At 39.8% G+C, this 22,771-nt stretch overlaps 1 protein-coding gene across 2 annotated transcripts in view; it reads right to left on the bottom strand.

The window, feature by feature from the left end:
- ITPR2 (inositol 1,4,5-trisphosphate receptor type 2) overlaps positions 1-22,771 on the bottom strand; it is a 2,416,542-nt gene that overhangs the window by 1,359,195 nt on the left and 1,034,576 nt on the right. For both annotated transcript variants that reach the window (XM_044087657.1, XM_044087658.1), the window contains exon 14: positions 921-1,062. In XM_044087657.1, coding sequence (XP_043943592.1) covers positions 921-1,062 — 142 coding nt within the window. The remainder of the gene's footprint in view (positions 1-920; positions 1,063-22,771) is intronic.

Below are 22,771 nucleotides of genomic sequence, written 5' to 3'. Positions count from 1 at the left end.
AAAGCAAGAAGGAAACGTAATCCTGTGTGAGGGTACCTTAAACCTGAAATACAAGTAGCATTAGCAGCAGCAGGCATGAATCACTTTTAGTAACTAGAAAAACCAGAAATAACCAAGCTTAACCAAGGGACTGAAGTGAAATAAGTCAACATGCACTCTAATATCCCTTAAACACTTACTGTTACAGTACAGTCATATGCAACTGTTCTGCATTTATTGGGGTTATTTAACCCACATTATACTGGTATGTAGGCTCCAATGTTGCAAAAGGATAAATCCCTGAATGCAGCCCAATTGACCTAGATTCCATCAGCAACACAACACAGGTGACTGACAGAGCTGGCAGAAGAGGATGGACATGCAGTCTGCTACCTGTTTTCATCATGTACAGCAAAAATCCTTTTCCATGCAAAAGGTATTTGAAATTAAAGGTGATGAGGTTACAACATTTTTGGTGATGCAGTTTTCGCAGGACAGAAAGGAGTTATCTGAATAACCAAATAATCTAACAAGGAACCAACAAATGGTATATCTGGACTGCTGGGTAGCAGAAAAATCAACTGCATATTCATCATTCTAAGAGTTTGTAAAATGGACAAGATCTTTCTTTTTCACACCTCTCTAGCTAATTTATGATAGCACAACACAGCTTAATTAGTCAAACAAGGAAAGCATATCAAAATTAATCAACCTGTACTATAAGGGACATAGTAAATAAAATCTTTATGTCATTTGTCAGCCACAATTGCATGTGAAATATTTAACAGCACAAAAATAAAGTCGTGTTAAGTTCCATTTACCACACAAGTGCAATTTTATAAATTGACTCACATGCTAATCACTGAAAAAACAATGCAATGAAACTGTGTTTAACATAGGCGTTTTTAAAATGTATTTGCTGTGCTAAGGAAGATACCTACCTGAGCCAAAATATTTTGTTCTCTCATTAGTTTTTGCCTTTCCCTGTTTGGCTTTGTAATTACCACACTGAGTACTTCCTGTCCATTGTTCGGGCAATCGGCAACAAAGAATATTAGGTCTTCCAGAAGTTTAATTGCAAACCTGCATAAAAAAACAGGAAATAAACATTTAAAAGCTTTGCTTTTATTAAAAGTTAAGATCAGAGTAGAGTATATGCAAAGACCTGCTATACAAAACATTTTGAGTCATATAAACATTGAGAAGAGACTAGAAGACGTGAATTGCCAAGCAGCAGTAGCAGTTTCACACTTTGGTATTCTCTCATGATACAACCTAACCCTACGTGAAGGTTCATTTCACAACAAATAACACATTATATTGGAAAAGTTATTGGTGTCTTGGAAAGTACATTTGGTAGAAGTAACCTAGTAAACTGCTACAAAAAGTTTTACCTGTCACACAAATTAACTCCTTAATAATTTATACATGTATGACATTTGCCTCTGTTGTTGTGGACATTGTTTTCAAGTGTAGTCCTCTAAAGTTGGCTATCCTACACTTAATGCATAACTCTCAACTGTACAGATTTTCACAGAATATCCAGATTTTTGCCTCATATTTTTGGTCCATTTTTCATAAAATTGTGGTTTTCTGGCAAATTACTGGCAAATCATTAAAGACTGAAGTTAGAAAATAATGACACACAACTGGGTTTCAGACTTTATACCCTTCAGAAAATCCATGCTAATGCAAAACCTGTTATTTTATCAACTTTCTAAGTTTGCAAGAACAATATTTAAAAACTGTCCCTATTGTTGGGCCTTTGAACAACATTTATTTGTGGCTTTGTCCAGATTTCTTGCTCTAAGAGGTTGAGAGATATGACTTAATGATCTTTCTCACACACACACACACACACACACACACACACACACACACACACACACACACACACACACATATGTCTTTAGATCACCAGTGAACTTTCAACAGAAAATACGTTGAACAAATTCACTGGCAATTGATTTAATCTTAAAAAAAAAAAATACACACAAAGTGAAGTGATCACAAATGAAAAAAAATTACATTTGCGATCACCTACAATAACCCGAAACCTTGCTTTTATGTGGGTGGCTACAACCCCAACACCTCCCAATGTGGACGTTTTTTCCTATATTCCCAGAAATTAACTATATAAACTAAATTGTTACACAACAGCAGAGAAAGAGGAACACTCCTAATAGCATATTTCAGTCTAACTGTTGCAGTTTGACTGTAACATTATAAAACCACTTGGACCAATGATAAAAATTACCAAAAAAGTGTCATGAGATAAATGTATGCCATGAACAATCTATGGCATCCTATATGTGTGTGCGTGTGTGTCTGTGTGTATATATATATATATATATATATATATATATATATATATATATGTATATATACACATACACACACATATAGATACACATTATATATATAAAGGGGCTATGTTAAATGTTCAAACATCCAAATGTTTGACATTTGGATGTTGGAACATAAAAAAAAAAAAAAAAAAAGAAAACATAGAAAAAAACACTAACAGTGTAGGCAGGGGGGCAAGCCCCCCCTGCACCCCCCAAGCTTAAATATACCAACTCTGTGACCACACTTCAGTGCAGAAAAGGTAAATTCTCCCTATCTGCACCGTACAGTGCCGTTGAAAGTCCATCTTCGAACACTCAAAATTTCAAAACGTTTGGTCTCGACCATGTAACGTTTGAAATTTTGAGCCTTCAAAGATTTGACAGGTATATATATATATAAAAACACATACATGCACATGAGTGATTACACACACATATGTGTGTGTAGATATATGTATATATGGGTTCCCTACATTAGAATGAAATCTCGGAAGATCGACACTGACATCACTGACGCCAGAAGACTGACGGAGCAGTTAACCGACAACTCAGAATCCACACAGCAAAAACACCAGCATGGGAAATGTGTGAGTACGACTAGTTAAGTGTGCCATAGTGAGGGATTTAGGGTTAGGGTGCATGTAAGGTGTGTGTGCGATAGTGAGGGATTTAGGGTTAGGGAGCGGGTAAGTTAAGTGTGCGATAGTGAGGGAATTGAGGGTTAGGGGCAGATTAAGTGAGTTAGGGTTAGGGTGTGGGTAAGGTAAGTGTGTGATAGTGAAGGACTTGAGGGTTAGGGCCGGATTAAGTGAGTTAGGATTAGGGGGCAGGTAAGGTAAGTGTGCGATAGTGACGGACCTTAGGGTTAGGGTTTGGGTTAAGGTTAGTGCATAGATAGTTGTGTGTAAGGTGTAGTGTAGGTTTTTAGATTGTTGGTGTGCTTGTGTTGTGTGTGTGTTGTGTGGAACAGCGAATGTTTTGTTTTGTTAACTGTCAGTATTGTGGTTTGCTGGGTATGTGAACTTTCGTGTTTTTGCGGTTTCGTTCTTGTGGTGTCGGTGTTGTGGACTGTCGGTCTAACGTAGTAGAGCCACATATACGTTAACTGTACACATGTTCAAAACAACTATACAGACTATGTTATATAAGACACTCTAATGTATCATAATGGGTCATTCCAAAAACACCACTCCTAAGACAGGGTTCAGAGTCAAGACAGCTATGAGACAGCCTCTGCCGCAAAACAGTAGAACATCTGTAAGGTATGATACAAAATGTATTTAACAGGATTTATTAGAGATGTACTCCAGATAATTACCAACAAGACTGAAATGCAGCATTTTTCAAAGCTTGTGAAAAGGTGGGCTCACAGTAAAAGCCACATTTGGATTCTATCAGTAGGAAAACTACTTCAAAAATCTGAGGGTAAAATATTCCTTAAAATTTAAATACTATCGTGGACTCAAATGGTAAGCACAAACAGCAAAGTAAAATAGCAGAGGAAAGGGTGCAAATCAGGAAGCTTCAGGATGGGGAATAAACTAACTAAAACTGCAGTACATTTATTTATAATCAGCACAGCTGCAGCATCTTTAAAAAGACATTATTCATGATAAGTGGGGTCTTAATCAGCAAGCTCTGACTGCTGCAATAAAGCTAATGGATCTATAATAAATGTATTATTCTTAGAACCATCTGCATTGTTGCCTACATTAAACTAATTTTTAATATTGCAGACTAAATGACTTTATGTATATATTATGAGCATAACTATACCATCCAATGCATAATTTTTTAAAACAATAGTTAGTGAACACTGATTGCCAATTATGTTTGTTTAATGTCAGTGTAACCTTTTTACAATGAAAGTACAATGTTCAGCTTAGCCCCAGGATGTAGTGTGTGGCACTGATGCTACATGTGCTTGGGTTTTTGGTGCACCTCTCAAATGGGCTACCTTTGAAACGCAGTTTGCATATCTCCCCTGGGTCTACGTCAATTTTTGCCAGGGTTCTGGCTTTCCTGCATACAGACAAAAGGCTAGGTAAGCTGGTGAAACTCGAAAATGCCTACATGGGTAAGTGTGTCTCTCTGAAGGGCCATGAATGTGACTACATGGGTGCATGTTGGATCATGCATGTTGATATTTAAGGGAGCATTTCCATGAGTGAAAGCAAGTGAGTAGGGCCTTTCTGTGGCTGGGTGGATATATGTGCTTTTGTATGAACATCTGAGAGTGTGCATGTCTGAATAAATGTGGCTGCCAATGCTACTACAAGGTGACAGCTAGTGTGGAGAACACTAATATTGTCAGATCTGGTAGTATGGTGTATAATTCAAAGACACAGTAATTAGCAGCTAATTAGGTGTTTCTCTACATGATTTTTCTTACTTCTAAATTGGAGATTCTCATAACTGTAGTCATGCCATAAGCTTACACAAACTATGCCAACTGCAACTGAGTGCAGATGCTGCAGTGAAATCAAGCAAGTAGCCTACAGAGTCTGAAGGCATGAATGCATTCTCCGTGTGGGTTTCTAATCAGTGCATCTTAATACTTTGGCACAGCAGGCTGCATATTTAATTCCAGACAGTTTCAATGCATAAACACAGATGTCTCTATTCATTGCTGAATAATGCAGTTTATGACCATATGACTTACAGTTACATGTTACTCATACCCGAGGAGTGGAAGAATTAGAAAACAGCAGTGGCCAGCCATGCTGTACACATTTTTGTTAGATAGTATTATCTTGAACATCAATGTTTTACAGCTGTATTGTTGTAGTTATATGAGTGATATTATAATATACGATGCAGGTGTAGCTCATAAGCATAAACAAGTTATGAATATGAGTTATTCTGCATGACATACTACACCAACCAAATCTGAATTAGCATTAACAATTTAAAGCATAATCTATGACAGATAGGATACATGTATGCAATCACCAACTAAAGTGATCTAGCTGCAAGTTATATTTATCTATATATCTTTTTCTGTGTGTGTGTGTGTGTGTGTGTGTGTGTGTGTATATATATATATATATATATATATATATATATATATATATATATATATATATATATATATATATATATATCACCAATAACCATAACAGGAAGGTCTCCACTCAAGTGTAGCGTTGTAGAAAAATTAAAACCACCAACACCAACACTACTTCCACCACAGCCAGGTTGTAGCCTTTCTTTGTTCACTATCACTCTCAATTCTATACAAAAAAAAATCAGGAAGCAATACTTAAAACACAAAGACTTTAATAAATAAAAAATGTATAAAAAATGGATAAGCGCTTTCAGGTTCTTACAACCCTTCTTTAAATCATTTTGTTAAAACCACACTAAAATATTTAAATTAATGTTGTCTAATCAACAGAAGTCTTCATCCTTTATGTAGCCAATTGAAATTCAGGATTTCTTGACTATTTTTAGAAAACATATCTAAGTAACTATTGGTTATAGCTCTATCCAATCAAATTTCTCTTTCCTTTCTTTGTATCCAAATTTAAAATGTTTGTTCATCAATTCTATGCATTTCAAGAATGACAAGTCTCCACAAAACATTTGTTAGACATCTTCAAAGTTCTTTTGTCTTATTTGACATTTTAGAGTTTTCATATATTCATCTCTATTACATGTTCATATTTTCGTCTCTTCCCATGACATCAAAGACATTCTTACACTTACAAGTTATAAAACTTCCCATTTCCTTCATCCAATGTTTTCATCCCTATTTTTGTAAGATCATGAAACAACTATTGTATTTATTTTGACGTTTTCTTGGTAAACATAACGTCCTGCTGTTCATTCATTCCTAAATTCACCAGGATTGTAATGTGAAGCCCAATCATGAATGGATATGTCAGAACTTCACTTTACTGGTGTTTGTGGAATATACTAATTATTTATTGGATATGGCCAAGACATTTCCTCTATAGTTCAAATGCACTAAAGGCCATCCAATCAACTTTATACTTTACTTATATGGAAATACACACTGGCTCATTATGATAGTGATGTATGTTAAACTATATACCAAGGCATACTTAACAGATCTCAATGCTCTCTTTCCTCTTGAAAATAAAAAAAATTGATGTATGTTAAACTTCTCATTTCCATTCCATACTCATCCTTATAGTGGCGATCTAACAAAATCTGATTCACCACTATCACAATATAAAGTTCAAAATCAAAGCTTCACTTTGTTGGTGTTTGTGGGATATGCTACTTGTCTATTGAATGCAGCCTGGACTTTCCTCAATAGGTCAAATGTCCTAGAGATCATCCAATCAAATTTATGTTTTCCTTATACAGACATGCACGCTGCTGCATTATGATAGTAATGTATGTTGAACTATATACCAAAGCATACTTAGGAGACCACAGTGTTCTCTTTCCTCTTAACCAGAAAACATTAATAAATGTTAAAACTTCTCCTCATTTCCATTTCGTACTCACCCTTATATTGGCGATCTATCAACTCTGGTTCACCACTATCACAATATAAAGTTTATATGAAAGCTTCACTTTATTGGTGTTTGTGAGATATGCTGTTTGTCCACCGAATGCGGACAAGGCTTTCCTCTATAGATCAAATGCTCTAAAGGCCATCCAATCAACTTTGTGCTTTCTTTGTATGGAAATAAATGCTACCACTTTACGATGAGAATATATATTTTAAACTATATGACCAAACATACTTAAGAGGCCACAATGTTCCATTTTATCCTTCCTCTTAATAAGTAGTGAGCCGTAATAAGTATCAAAACTTCTCTTCATTTTCATTCCATACTCACTCTTATGGTGGCAATCTATCAATTCTGATTCGCCACTACCTCAATATAAAGGCCAATCACAGATTGATATCAGACCTTCACTTCATTTGTCATTGTAGGATATACTGTTCATTCATTGGATGTACCCAAAATATTTCTGTATTTGTCAGATGTACTAAAAGCCATCCAATCAAATTTTTATCATTTATTATACAGGAACACAGCACTGTCACACTGCAATAAAAGTCTATGCATAGCTTGATTGGGTAGAGATACAACCAATAGTTACTTAGATATGTTTGCTAAAAGTAGTAAAGTAATCCTGAATTTCAATTGGCTACATAAAGGATGAAGACTTCTGTCAATTAGATGACATTAATTTAAATATATTAGCATGGTTTTAACAAATTGATCTGAAGAAGGGTTGTAAGAACCTGAAAGCGCTTATCCATTTTTTATCCATTTTTTATTTATTAAAGTCTTTGAGTTTTAAGTATCACTTCCAGATTTATTTTCATATAAAATTGAGTGATAGTTCATAGGTTCATAGGTAGATACTAGGCTATCTGCATTTATAAGCCTAGCCAGAATGTGTTGGCTTTTACCGTTCCCTTAGATTAGTTCCCTGTGCCTCTGTCCAGCAGAGCCACTGACGTGATCCCTGTGGTAAACTTTCCGTTTCCCATCCACTTGTCAAGATTTCTTCTGAAGAGTGTTAGTGAGGAGCTCTGCCTAATGTAGATTGGAATCTTGTTACAAAGCATGGGAAGTCTCTGGGACAGGTATCTATCCCTCCAGCACGTCCTATTTATTGTTGTGGTGAGGTTTAGATCCCTAGAGCATGTGGCTCGAGGGGATAAGGTTTTCTTTAGGTGGAGCATGTCCATCAATTCTGGGTTGGGCATGGCCTTGTATGTCAGGCAGAGATCACCTCTGAGTAGGCGGTATGCAACCGAGTACAGCTGGAGTTTATTCAGTCGAGCTGCATAGGGCATCTGCTTGAGGCCAGTGATCCTCTTGGTGAGGTACTTCTGTGGTCTTTCCAGCTGTGAACAAAGAAAGGCTATGATCTGGCTGTGGTGGAAGTAGTGTTGGTGGTTTCATATATATAAATATATATACATATATATAGATAGATATATATATATATATATATATATATATATATATATATACATATACACACACACACACACACACACACACACACACACACACACTGGGTATAAAACGTGTACACACCTCTATTAAAATGCCAGGTTTTTATGATATAAAAAATGAGACAACAATAAATTATTTCAAAACATTTCCCACCTTTAATGTGACCTATAACCTGGACAATTCAATTGAAAAACAAACTGTTAGGGGAAAAATATAAAAAATAAAAAATGTACAATAAGCTAGTTGCATATGTGTGCACATACTTAAACTAATACTTTGTTGAAGCACCTTTTGCTTTAATTACAGCATTCAGTCTTCTTGGGTACACACCTGCCATCAATTAAAGAGACTCTAATTAACCCCAAATACAGTTCAGCTGTTCTAGTAGGATTTTCCTGTCATTTACTCAGTTGCCTGCTACAGCAAAAGCCATGGTTTGCAGAGAGTTTACAAAGCATCAAAGGGATTTCATTGTTGAAAGATATCAGTCAGGAGAAGGGTAGAAAAAAATGTCCACAGCATTAGATATACCATGGAACACAGTGAAGACAGTCATCAAAAAGTGGAGAAAATATGGGACAACAGTGACGTTGCAAAGAACTGGCCATCCCTCCAAAACTGATGAAAAGACGAGATGAAAACTAGCCAGATAGGCTGCCAAGAGACCTACAGCAACACTGAAGGAGCTGCAAGAATTTCTGGCAAGTACTGGTTGTGTACTACATGTGACAACAATCTCCCGTATTCTACATATATCTAGGCTATGAGGTAGGGTTGCAAGATGGAAGCCTTTTCTTACACAGAAAAATATCCACGCCTGGCTAAACTTTGTAAAACAATACATCAAGTCACCCAAAAGCATGTGGGAGAATGTGTTATGGTCTGATGAGATCAAGGTTGAACTTTTTGGTCACAATTCCAAAAGGTACGTGTGGTGCAAAAACAAAACTTTGCATCACCAAAAGAACACCATCCTCACAGTGAAGCATGATGGTGGCAGTATCATGCTTTGGGGTTGCTTTTCTTCAGCTGGAACCGGGGCGTTAGTCAAGGTGGAGGGAATTATGAACAGTTCCAAATACCAGTCACGTTTGGCCCAATACCTTCAGCCTTCTGCTTGAAACCTGAAGATGAAGAGGAATTTCACCTTTCAACACAACAATGACCTCAAGCATACATCCAAATCAACAAAAGAATGGTTTCACCAGTTTTGGACTGGCTCAGCCAGAGCCCAGACCTAAATCCAATAGAAAATCTGTGAAGTGACCTGAAGAGGGCTGTGTACAAGAGATGCCCTCGCATTCTGACAGATTTGGAATGCTTTGGCAAGGAAGAGTGGACAAATATTGCCAAGTCAAGATGTGCCATGCTGATAGACTCCTTTCCAAGAAGACTGAATGTTGTAATTAATTCAAAAGGTGCTTCAACAAAGTATTAGTTTAAGGGTGAACAAAGTATAAGTTTAAGGGTGTGCACACTCATGCAACCAGCTTATTGTACTTTTTTTATTTTTTATATTTTTTCCCCTTAACAGATTTGTTTTTCAATTGAATTGTACAGGTTATAGGTCACATTAAAGGTGGAAAAAGTTTTGAAATTATTTATTGTGGTCTAATTTTTTATATCACAAAAAAATGGCATTTTAACAGGGGTGTGTACACTTTTTATAACCACTGTATATATGCAGAGTACAGAGACAGAGAGACAGAAAGAGAGAGCATTTTCTATGCATTGGTATATTTATCTGCATGTGTTAAATTTTACACTAGCAGTCTGGCAAATTGCAATGTACATGATTTCTACTATTACAGGTGGACATATAACTGCTGTTCAAGATTAGAAATGCAGTCCATGTCCAATGTTTAAAGAGTTGCCATTAAATCAGAAGTAAAAAAAAAAAATCCTAGTTTTCCTTAATAGGGAAGAGTTCTATCACTGCATTTACCCTTATACCCTATCCAAGCTTAGACCCATATGCAGTGAAACATGTTAAATGAATATAAGGCTGTGGACATGCCTTTATATGAGAGACCATTAACTAAGTGCAAAATGAAAAGGTGGAACATATCTTTGAGATATCTACTAGAATATTTCAAATGTTTTTAGAGATACTGGTGTTGGGGTTCAGAAAGTGTCTCCACAAGCATTAAGTCCTTACATGGGCTGTTACCACTGCTCATAGGTTCATAGGCAGGTACTAGGCTATCTGCCCGAGGGCATTTATAAGCCTAGCCAGAGTGTGTCGGCTTTCGCCGCCCCATTGATTAATTAACTGAGCCTCTGTCAAGCAGAGCCAATAAAATGATCCCAGGGATGTATTTTCTGTTACCTATCCACTCGTTAAAGGTTTCTCTTGAAGAATGTTAGTGAGGGGCTCTGCCTGATGTAATTTGAAATTTTGTTCCAAAGCTTGGGGAGTCTCTGTGACAGGAATCTATCCCTCCAGCATGTTCTATTTATTGTTGTGGTGAGGTTTAGCTCACTGGAGTGCGTGGCTTGTAGTGACTTGGATTTCTTTAGGTGGAGCATATCCAATTCTGAGTTGAACATGGCTTTGTAAGTCAGGCAGAGATCACCTCTGAGTAAGCGATATGCCACTGAGTACAGCCGGAGTGTTTTCAGTCAGGCTGCATAGGACATATGTTTGAGGCCAGTAATCCTCTTGAGAAGGTACTTTTGTGGTCTTTCCAGCTGTTGGAAGTGTCTTGTGAGGTACATCCCAAATGGGGCATTGTACTCTATGATGGGTCTAATGATTGATGAGTAGAGGTGCACTATAACCTCTTTATTTCTAGATGCAAACCCTTTAGTAATTAGATGGGCCACATAGAAGGATTTCCTAACTACTTTGGCAAAATGATTGTCAAAGGAGAGATTACCAAATACCTGGGTGCCCAGATCTCTTATTACCTCTTCTGTATTAAGGGGGCTACCACCTATGTGGTAATTCGTGGGTGTTTTGTTTTTCCCAAACTGGACGACTATGCATTTTTTGGCATTTAGCTTGAGGCCATGACAGGCTTATGGGGCGATAGTTACCAGGGTCAGTTGTGGCCCCTCCTTTGTGGAGAGGAATAACCGTTGCTGTGCGCCTTTCTATGGGCACATAGCCTGTGGAGAGGCTGAGGTTGAACAGCGTGTTTGGGAGGGGGGGGGGTTAGTTCGATCGTAGTTCATGCAAGACGCAGCCTGGGACATCATCTGGTCCCATTGACGCTGTTCTGTGGCTTTTGAAAGGGCTGTTTTCACCTGTGCGTCTGTGATTTTCGGGTCATTACATTTTTCCGGTATTGTTGTGGGCCCTTTTGGTGGTGAGAGGGGGGTGAAGTTTGCACTGAATCTATCTGCCAGGATGTTGGCAATATCAGTAGGTTCAGTATATTTTGTGCTATTTTTCACTAGTTCAGTGCATATCTGCAAGTTGCCACTTAGATTCTTAACATAGCTAAAGAAGACTTTGTGGTTATCTTTTGAATCCTTGGCTATTTTTTTTTCTAAGTTAGCCTTGGATGATTTCATGAGGGACCTCAGATTCTTACTGATACTGATCAGGGAAGTCTTTCCTTCTTGGGATTTGCTTTTTTTATGAACTAGTTTCCTCCTTCTATTGTATAGCCTGTTTATTGCAGGGGTCCACCAAACTGGTTTCCTTCTCTTAGAGCAGTGAGTCTTGGTTTTGCTAGGGATGGCATGATCCATGCATCACTGTAGGTGCTCATAGAGTGCATTTGTAAAGGTTTCTGCATCTTGGGCAGTGTTATCCTTTAGCGTGGGGGCTGTGAAACTTACCAGCTTTGTCTTAAGTAAGGTGAAGTTTGCTTTAGAAAAGTTTTTTACTGTGGTTTCCTTAGTTGGGGGGGGGGGGGGGTTGTGATCAACCAGAGTGATTAGTTTATGGTCTGATCTAACTAGTGACGCATTGACCTCCGGTGTGGAAGACCTGTCGCCCATGTTGGTGATGACCAGGTCCAATATGTTTTAGCCTCTGGTAGGGGAGTTTACCAGCTGATCCAGGGTGTTTGAGTTGATGAATTCCAGGAAGCGCTGGACATGGGAATTTGTACTCTAGTAGTTTTCCCAGTGAATGGTAGAGTAATTGAAATCACCCAATATCAGGGTGTTCGGTAGGACCTTCATGTTTTCCTGGGTCATGGAGGGTGATCTGTAGCAGGCCACAATTTGCATTGCAGATTTGCCCGATGTTAGTTGCACATGGATGATCTCAGAGGTATCATGCTGCGCCACTAACCTGGAGGTGTAGGTATCCTTGATGAATATGGATACACCCCCTCCTTTTGTGTTTCGGTCCGTGTTCTGTGGCCGAAACGTGTGGTATGAGTTATAGCCCGGTAGTGCTGGGGTGGTCTCTGGAGCCTTGAACCAGGTTTCACTTACTGCACAGATGTCGACATTCTCCATACTGAGGAGTGCTTTGAGCGCGTGCATTTTGAGATTTAAACTCCTGGCGTTGAGTAGCATAACCCTCAGTTTTTTGTTAATTGTGCTGTTTATGGAGGTGGGTTTGACTTTTGAGCCTTGCCTAAAAAAGGCACTATGGAGACAGCAAGAGCCTTGGCCAGTATTCGAAAACTTAGGGGTGACAGGTGCAAGCCATCTCTTACGAAGCAACACGGCTTGTCGAGCATATCGTCTCAGGCTGACAGACACTGGATCCCCCTTTGAATGACACCAGAAGCTTAGCCAATTGTTGAAATTGATAGTTTTTTCTTTATACTGAGGTATCACTCTTGGTGAGGGCAGGATGCTACTCATGGTCAGGGTCATACCAGCCTGGGCTACATGATCAGAGCTCTTCCGTGTCTCTTTTCATGTAGTCCAGGGAGGTACATCTCAGGTCATTCATACCAACATGAACAATGACAGAGTCATATTTGTACTTGTTCTGGAGTGACCCGAGTGCTTGTGTTGTGTGGTGGATTCCGGCTCCCGACGGGCAGCTAACAGTAACCTTCTGCTTGTCCAGCCTAGTGAGTGGGATGTCAGTGTGCCTGATTATAGAGTCACCTATTACTAGTGTGTTAGGTATGTTATTTTGCCTTAAGGGCTGTGATTGTGCGGCACACTGATTTTGTGTTTTATGTGTTGTCTGGTTTGTGACGGGAAGTGCAGGTTGTTTGGGTGTCTGCTTTGGAGATCTCTGATGCTTTTGCAGGTTTTTATTTAGAGCCTCCAAGTATGATTTTGTGTATTTATGTGTATTTTTGCCAGTGCTATTTTAGTAAGTCTGTGTGCGGCTGGAGTTGTGGTGCAAGTGTTAACCTTCTCCTCTTGACTATCTGTTCCAGTCTTTGGTGGAGACAGCTTAGCTTCCAGTTTGGCTCTATAATTGCATCTCTTGCATATGTTATTGTTTTGTGGTAGGCGGAGAGGGTTATCTGTGTACATGAGGCAGTTGTAACATTGCCTCAGGATACCCAGATTCACCAGCTGGACTGGAGAGTGCACCTGAAGTTGCCATTTGGTCATGCCTGAATAGTAGGGTGAGCTGCTTAGTCGCTTGGTTGGTGAGGGGTGAATAAAGACAGTACTTGCTATTAGGTCTGAGCAAGTGCTGGGCTGTAAGATGCTTTTTGAGTGCTTAGGTTGAGAGTTAGACTAGTTTCAAGGGAAAAACTGAAGAGGAGACTTAGTAGAGCCGGGAATAATTTAACTGTAGCTAACAGGCACTGCCCGGTGTGCAAAACCGTGCAAACGCGGTTTTTATAGTAGGGAAATGAAAGAGATAGAAATTAGCCCAAAATGGCCAATAAACTACTAACGTCTGGGCTGGAACCACTCCTCCATGGACAGATAGGTTGCTCAAAGCTCCCCTCTATCACAGGTGAACAGAGAAACTTCTTTGCATCCAAGTGAGGTATGGGCAACTCAAACTAGTATCACAGTCCTGAACTCAGCATTGCCTGAAAACTGGACTATACTAGCTTAGAAAGGCGGGAAACGAGGATTTTTTTGTTTTTTTGAAAAGATAAGTCAAAAACAGTAAAATAAATACACTTAAAACAGCTTTAAATGACTATAAACGATCAGAAAAGGCTATCGCACTTTAGCATGTAGCCTACAACAGTTAAACAAATTATTTAAACAAAAAACAACTTTTTTAAAAGTGCAGGCAGTCAAATAACTACAATGTAAAAAAAAACAAGCTTTTAAATCACAATAAATGCTGGAAAATCTGCGTTTAGGTGGAAACCAGTTAAGTACAGCAAGAAAGTACAGAAAACTGATACTTAATTACTCCAAAGTCTCTCTCCTAAGCTAGAAGGCTTGTATCAGTCTAAGGTTTTCTAGTGCTACCCAGTAGGTTAGTTACAGGAAAGATGGGAAACAAGCGCATATGTGGTCTTTTAAACCAGAAAGTTGAAAGAGACGAACAAACTGTCCAAATGGTCAATAAACTACAATTTCTGGGCCAAGAACCTCTCCTCTCATGGTAGATAGGCTACCTAGTGCTTACCACTCCCACTGATAAGCTAGAAGGCTTTCCTCCAACACAGAAAGGCTTGCGAGGCTCAGAAGCTTACCAACAGTCCTGGATACAGCAACTCTGTATCTGGACTAGGCTAGTTACAGGAAAGGTGGGAAACAAGCGCAAGTGCAGCTTTTAAACCAGAATGTTGAAAGAGATGGAAAAAAACTGCCCAAATGGCCAATAGCTACAATTTCTGGGCCAGGAACCACTCCTCTTGTGGTAGATAGGCTACCTAATGCTTACCTCTCCTACTGATAAGCTAGAAGGCTTCCCTTCAACACAGAAAGGCTTGGGGGGGGCTCAGAAGCTTTACTAACAATCCTGGAAACAACAACCCTGTAACTGGACTAGGCTAGTTATAGGGAAGGCGGGAAACAGGCACAAGTGCGGCTTTCAAACCAGAAAGTTAAAAGAGATGAAAAAAATTGCTCAAACAGCCAATAGCTACAATTTCTGGGCCAGGGACCACTCCTCTTGTCGTAGATAGGCTACCTGATGCTTACCACTCCCACTGATAAGCTAGAAGGCTCTTTGCTGGTGGCTCTTTTTTATTCAGAGACAGGCCCAAGGCTGAAATACCCAACGGTCTGTAGGGGCACCACAATGGGCCATCTACTAAACCATGTTACATGCTAATGAGGCATTCTGAGGGAGCAACTTATGTTAATTAGCTCCAGAAATGCCTGCAGTAAAAGGAAATGATACCATCTAGCAATTCAGAGAATCATTCAGCTGTTTAAATTATCATGGCTAGCCCCATTAGTTAACATAGCCAAAAAGATGCATTCTTCCTATTGTAGACAATGGGGAGACTTGGTAAAAGGTAACATCAGGTAAGTGTCTGTGGAGAGGTTGTGGTGGGGGAAGTGAGTGCATGCATGTCTGTAGCAACAAGTGTGAATGTTTGTAGAGGTATCAGAGGTCTTGATAAGTGTGTGTGTGTGTGTGTGTGTGTGTGTGTGTGTGTGTGTGTGTGTGTGTGTGTGTGTGTGTGTGTGTGTGTGTGTGTGTGTGTGTGTGTGTGTGTGTGTGTGTGTGTGTGTGTGTGTGTGTGTGTGTGTGTGCATGAATGTCTGAATTTGAGTGTGTCTGCATTTCATGTATGACTGCCATACATCTAAGCTCCCCCAGACTAACAAGTAAAGACTGTAACCCTGGGGTGGGGACACTAAACATCAAGGACTTTTAAATATTGCTCTGAGGCATACAATGTTAATAGAACAACAGGTTTTCTGAACAATAAGATGTACAGGAGACACTAGACACCAGAAACAGTCTTTAAATATTACCCTAAGTCACTTACAAACTTACTAGAACAATGGGTTTGCAGCAGAAAGGGTGTTTTGGACAATTACTAGTATGGAGGGGGACATTAGTCACAAGGGAGACTTAAAATATTATTCTAAGGCAAGCAAAAAGGTAATAGAGCAAATGGACTTGGATCATGATACAGTTTCTGAATAATCAGTGGTAAACTAATGTCTGGCATTGCTGACTGACTGCAGCTATCTGTGAGTTACACGGGTAACACAGGTATAAGAGACAAAAATCAGAAACAGTTGAGATGTATGGAGATGTGTCAGTGGGTTTACTAGCAAAATGTGGAACAGCACTTACGCAAATTGGGATGGCTGAATGCATGTTTTCCAGTTTCCATAATGTCAATCTCAAAATGTTTGAATCTTCATTAGGGAATGGTTGTGTGCATTCACTAATATGGAATTAACGTCCTGATAACAGATTGCACTACACTTGGGATCGGGAAATTTACCCTTTTCCTGACTGCAGTGCAATCTCGTAGTTGGAATATATAATATGCAGTGGGTGCAGTAACACAGAATTTCGACACTGGAACTTCTGGTGTTGAATGTCGATTCCATGATTACCATTTCCAACATTTTGGTAATTATGTATTATCAAATTCAGACAACAAATTTGGACAAAAAGTAGAAAATTGTTTTGATTTTCCACAGTCTGATATTAAACTGTGTGAGTGCATGTGTTTTGGGGGCTGCCATACCTCTCAATTTTCAAGATTTCCTAACAAAGTCAGGAGCAACACTACACAACATCAAGGGGACTTTTTAAGGATTACTCTATGTCACTTAAAGAGTTAATAGAGTGACAGGTCGTGTCTCACAATGCAGTTTCTGAACAATAATAAGAATAAAACTCTAATGCCTGGCATTATTGACTGATTATAAACTGTAATGAGGAGCAGGAACAAAAATAAGAAGCAACGTGGGGCGGGGTGGGATCTGTAAACTGAGGGACAGCTGAAAGGAATGAGGATGTGTGTGCGAGTGTTTGTATAAATCTGAATGTGTATATATGTGTGGAGAGTGAATGAGAGGGGTGGCAGTGCTAAAGTGATTCATGAACTGCCAGCAGTGATTACCAGTGGAAAGTGCTAACGATTAGCACCTGTTGCAACACTGCAATTTAGAAACAAGCAAATTAACAAATATTGAAGCCTTTCCTCATTCTAGCCAAGCATGCCTTTGAATTGTAATGTCACCAACTGGGGAAACCGCCTCCTTTGCCTGCAACAGAGTTCGCAGTGGAGTTATTTCTGAATCTCAGTCATGCTTTTATGTTGTATTCCTATAAAACCACACTCTTTTCTTTTCTGTAAACATCCAGTTCACAATATATATTAATTCAGACAAAAAAAATCATTATGTACCTCAAAAACAGATTGCATCAATTGTTCACTTATGAAGCTCAACTACATTTGTAACCATGTTTCGTATATGTCACCATATTTTAAAATTGTACTATGTTCTACAGCTGTTTTACATCTGTTTTCTTCTTGTCTTGCGTCCTTAACAGGACTAATGTCTATATTTAAATGCTATGTTTTTTTAACTGTATAATGCAAATAATACTTAATGTGGAGCTTTTCTCCCCGGGCCTCCGCTGAAAATGGACCTGTGTCCAGTCGGACTCTCCCTGTCAACAAATGTAAATAAATAAATAATTATGTATTTGAATGACATCTTTACTGTGTCTCATGAAATTAGATCAAAAATGTTATTTTTTTCCTCAGAAAAAAGCAACAACTTCTGTCATGTAAAGTTACAGTAAATATGTACACTTTATTTTGTCTGCCAGATGTGCACGTATTTGAGATTCTGCTGTCTGATTGCCCTATTCGATAATACAATGCTGACTATTCATCACTTATAGAAGTCTGTAGGAAAGGTGAACTTCAGTCCAGCGCAGCTGTTTTAAATTGACAAACTGCAGCATTTGCAAAATATTGACTTTAAAAGTGTAGCTGCTTGCTGGAGCTCTTCGACTACGCATTTGAGAATGGTATGAACTACTCATGAGCAGTAGCCTACATTTATCGAGAAAGGTGGTACAATATAAACAAAACGTAATTGCCTTCAGCAATTCAGTTACTTAATGGTGTCATTGCAAGGGGAATAATGTGTGTGTTGGCCTGGAGGACATAGCACGATTCTACCTGTCTTGCCTGGAATGTTCTACATTTCTTACCACAGTGCATATGTACATTGCTCAAGACCTTTCCCACCCCAAAGCAACTGTTGTTTAGGCAATGCCAATCTATTCAGTTTAGCAACCCAACAAAACCAAATCAGAACATTATTAAAGTAACACTGCTCAATGCTAGAACTTCATTGATAAATCACCTAACATAGAAGCCTTTCTGACCTTTATAAATACAGGCACATGTCTTATAATTAAAATCTAGTTCCTATGTAGTGTAAATGCACCCTCCCTACCAAGTTTTAATGCTTATCACTCATTCAGGCTACTGATGGCATTTCTGTTACTGGTAGTGGGTGTCCATATTCCTGCATTATTCCATAACTTTGAGACTCGTATAGCAAGATGACAACCTTGAACTCCTCCCTGTAAATACCAATATGAGTCATATCACATCCAAGTCATTTACTAAATCTCACTCTGTTTCATTCACAACCCATGAAACTTGCCTAAGCAAGCTTGACTCTCCTGACATTGAATCTAACACATGCTGTGGATCTTCAACTACCTATCCATAAATCAGAAGCCAGTGACACAGACAATTAAAGACCCTCTTTAGAGAACAGAAAAACCAGGGAATGGGAGCAAAGCTAAAGGAGTGAAGGGGGAAGGGCTATAGAGATACCCACCCTGTCCCTTCATGGCTTGGGGAAGGGCTATAGATATACTCACCTAGCTCATTCATGGCTCAGGGGAAAGGCTATAGAGATACCCACCCTGGCCCTTCATGGCTCAGGGAACAGCTATAGAGATACCCACCCTGGCCCTTCATGGCTCAGGGAAGGGCTATAGAGATACCCACCCTGGCCCTTCATGGCTCAGGGAAGGGCTATAGAGATACCCACCCTGGCCCTTCATGGCTCAGGGAAGGGCTACAGAGATATCCACCCTGGCCTTTCATGGCTCGGGGAAGGGCTATAGATATACTCACCCAGCTCCTTCATGGCTCAGGGGAAAGGCTATAGAGATACCCACCCTGGACCTTCATGGCTCAGGGGAAAGGCTATAGAGATACCCACCATGGCCCATCATGTTTCCACTGAAGACAGGAAGGAGGAGAAAGAAACAGGAGTACATAAATGACAACACTCAAGCATCTACAGTTATGGTACTCTGCCTACACCAGAGTGCTACATTCTTCATGGGTCACTGTTAAATTCATAACTTGTACGGAAGAGTTACAAAACTTGTCCATTCAAGGTGAGGTGGCTAGCCCACTGGTCACATGATGATTGGAAGATGCCTTTCAGGACTGTAAAGGAAACGCCAGCTCTTTCCCTACTATCACATCCTGTCTGTACTTTTTCGAGAAGGTGTGAACCCAGGACCATCTAACTACTTCTACAATATTGTTAGTACTGACTTTTTCTTCCCAGGAAGGCAGTAGTAACTGCAGTACTCTTTCTAAAAGGGGGCCCTAATTTTTCCTGCATGGTCATGCTATGGGTCTTACAGCACTTGTGTTTTGCATAGAAGACAACCAAGTGATCTGATTTTCTGAAAGATTTGTTTCGAACTAGTACCTTAATTGTCTGTGTACATACAGACAGTGCAGAATCTTTTATTTTGGAGATAACAGAATAACTCAAAGCTGAATAGCTTGACTCAGGGCTACATCTGTAATGAGTTGTTTTGGTTCCCATTCTGTCAGAGTGACTGGCATCAGAGTGCCCACATCCTTCACCATGCCTACCTGCACTTCAACCCCACACTCCATTTAATGCCAAATTTCAAGCCAGGGCCAGAGAGGAGCATAAGGGCATCCTGGGGGGGGGGGTTGTACGGTCTAACTTCAATGGGGGAGTGTTGCCTTTTATGACCTACTCAAGATCACTCTTCCTGTCTAAGTTTACTGATCTCATCCAAGGTCTACTCCCCTCATTGGATGATGCCTTCCCTTAAGGAGCAGTAAATGCCCATTCCCTCCTGCCAGCACCTCAGATGACAGAGATGCTAACTGAACCCAGGTCATTTGTGTCATAGTTAGGATTTTATCACCTTACACCATGGCACTGGTCATTTCTGTAACAGGTTTTGTCAAAATGGAGATGTTACTGCACAGAATTACTTTGACTTTATGGTACTGCAAGACAAACTGTCTACATGAGGGTTTGTAATTCAGACAATCTCCTAGCAGAGGTGATAGCTGTCAGGAAAAACTGTTTTCCAAGAGGGAAATGACAGAGGTGAAAAATCAGCTGATTTAAATGGTGATAAGTCGAATTTTCCCAGCACAGAATTTAGGTCCCAAGCTCAGGTAGCTTTCCTCTTGGGACATATCAGATGAAAGATGCCATTTTTGGCATTGCTTCACTGGAGGTCTCAACACTAGTGAGTAATCTACAAGCAAGCAAGCAGAAACAGCTAAGAGATATACCTTCTCAGAGGCATAAGCTAGTCCATAAGTCAACAGATCAAAGAACCAATGGAATGTCCACTTGCTTTGAGTACCGGCTCCTTGTTTGTCACCAGAGGGAGAATCTTTTCCATTTAGCTAGGTATGATTTATCTGTACTTGGTCTCCTAGCTTCCCACAGAAGTTTTAGAAGTCCTCATAAAAAAGGTAGCCAAAAAGTAATAGGGCCATATTTTAGTCTGAGTGTGAACAGTTTGAGTGCACTTTTTACCAACTCCATGCATTACATCATGAGGTTCACAGGTTGGGACAGCTTTAAATGTTTCCTGCTTGCCACCTGAATTAAGTGGGAGATTCAGAGTTAAAACAGCCACAAATAAGAATCATTTCTAACCTTCAGCACTGTAGCCTGAGGGGGTGAAGAAATGTAGGAGGGGAAGCCCATTCCAATCTAGGCAGAAGGCATCTACTGTCTACACATGAGGTCCAGCTCTGGAACACCCCATTTGTTTGTAAGGTCTATAAAGGAGTCGTTGTTCAGCACATACTCATGTGGTCTGCAAAGGTCATGCTTATCTGATCAGCTATGCAGTTCTCCTGAGTTGGTATACAGGTTGCCTTCAGGAGAAAATGTATTCTGAGGCTTGACCTCCAAGTCAGCATGCATACCTTGCAAAGGTTGTATGAACATGATCACCATTGTTTGTTTACGCACAATTTAACTGTGTTGTTTTGTATTATAATCAGCAAGGTACCATGTTTCCAGAGAATCCTGAAGGTTATGAGAGCATGAATAACTGCCATCATCTCTTTTATGTTTATGTACACTTTTACCTCCCAGGAACTCCAGGTTTACTATTTTGAGGTCCACGGTATATGCACCTCTTGCCATGATGGAGGCTTCCATGGTAAAGGTATCCTTAAAGGGGTGGGGGTGGTCTGAATGACATGTCCTTATTCTGTCTCATTAGCCGTATCCACCATTCCGACTCTTTCTTTACACAGAGTAAGCCCTCGGAAGGTATGTGTCAGGGAGTAAGACTGCTAGCCTCAGGTACGGCTATTTTTTACTCTTAAATTTCTTAATTTTCAGTATGGGTAGTGGCACCATAATTATAATGAATGTCACATGGCACACAATGCTCAGGAATGTCCAGAAAGAAGGACAAAATGAACTCTGCCTTTTCAAGCTGTTACTGAGTTGTTGAGGAGAGGCCCTCGCTGGGAGATCACTACTCTGGGATGGGAACAAACTGCACTTTTACCTTTTTAGGGAGAAAACTAGCCTGTTAAGGCAGTCTAAGCCTGCTCCAATGCTCTCTGTGCATCTCGTAGTTGTCCTTGTATGGGTAGACATGGATGTTGTTTGCCCTGCATTGACTGGTAACAAACATTTTATAAAATGTCTGAGAGGAGTAGTCAATCTGAAGGGCAAGTTGGTAAAATGGTATTGCTTACCCCCCCCCCCCCACTACAAACCTCAGTTACTGCCAGAGTCTTTTGAAAATAAGGAGGTGGAGATATGCAAACTTGAGATCTCAATGTCATCGGTAGGACAAGAGAGACCAGGAAGGACAGAAAGGTCTACAGGGACAATGTCTTCAATCCATGTTTAATTTTGGTAAGTCAAGGACACATCTTCATAATCCGTCAGTTCTTGGTACAAGGAATAGTACTGAGTAAAAACCCTTTGTTAGCCTGGCCAAAAGGAAAGGGTTCTATGGTTCTCTGCAGTAGCATTTCTGATAAGAGCAGTGGAACTAGATGCTCCTGGTCTTTTGGTAAAATGGAAATCATACCTTTTAATGATCTGGAAGTAAAGTGCAGTCTGTACCCTCTGGAAACACCCACTGGTCCCAAGTTATGCTTGACAACTGCTATGAGGAGACCAGCTGGCCTCCTATCCTGGTTCATTTAGGGAGAGGGGATATACATTAGAGGGCCAGGGTGCAGAATTAAGGGGGGAGGAGAAAAGGTGTACAATGTCACATCTGCTCACTGCTAGGAGTTGAGACCCTATGGATCCCAAAACTCCCTCTATCCTACTGCTCTTATTTTGTTTTTTTCTGTGTTCTTTCTGCATTTTGGCTGACTTGCCATTTCCCTGTCTCCAGTAGTACAGTCT

This window comes from Protopterus annectens, chromosome 11.part0, assembly GCF_019279795.1.
Source record: "Protopterus annectens isolate FY-2018-M chromosome 11.part0, PAN1.0, whole genome shotgun sequence".
Classification (NCBI taxonomy): Eukaryota; Metazoa; Chordata; order Ceratodontiformes; family Protopteridae; genus Protopterus; species Protopterus annectens.
Note: the sequence above shows the minus strand (reverse complement) of the source record. Positions and strands in the feature narration are given on the sequence as shown.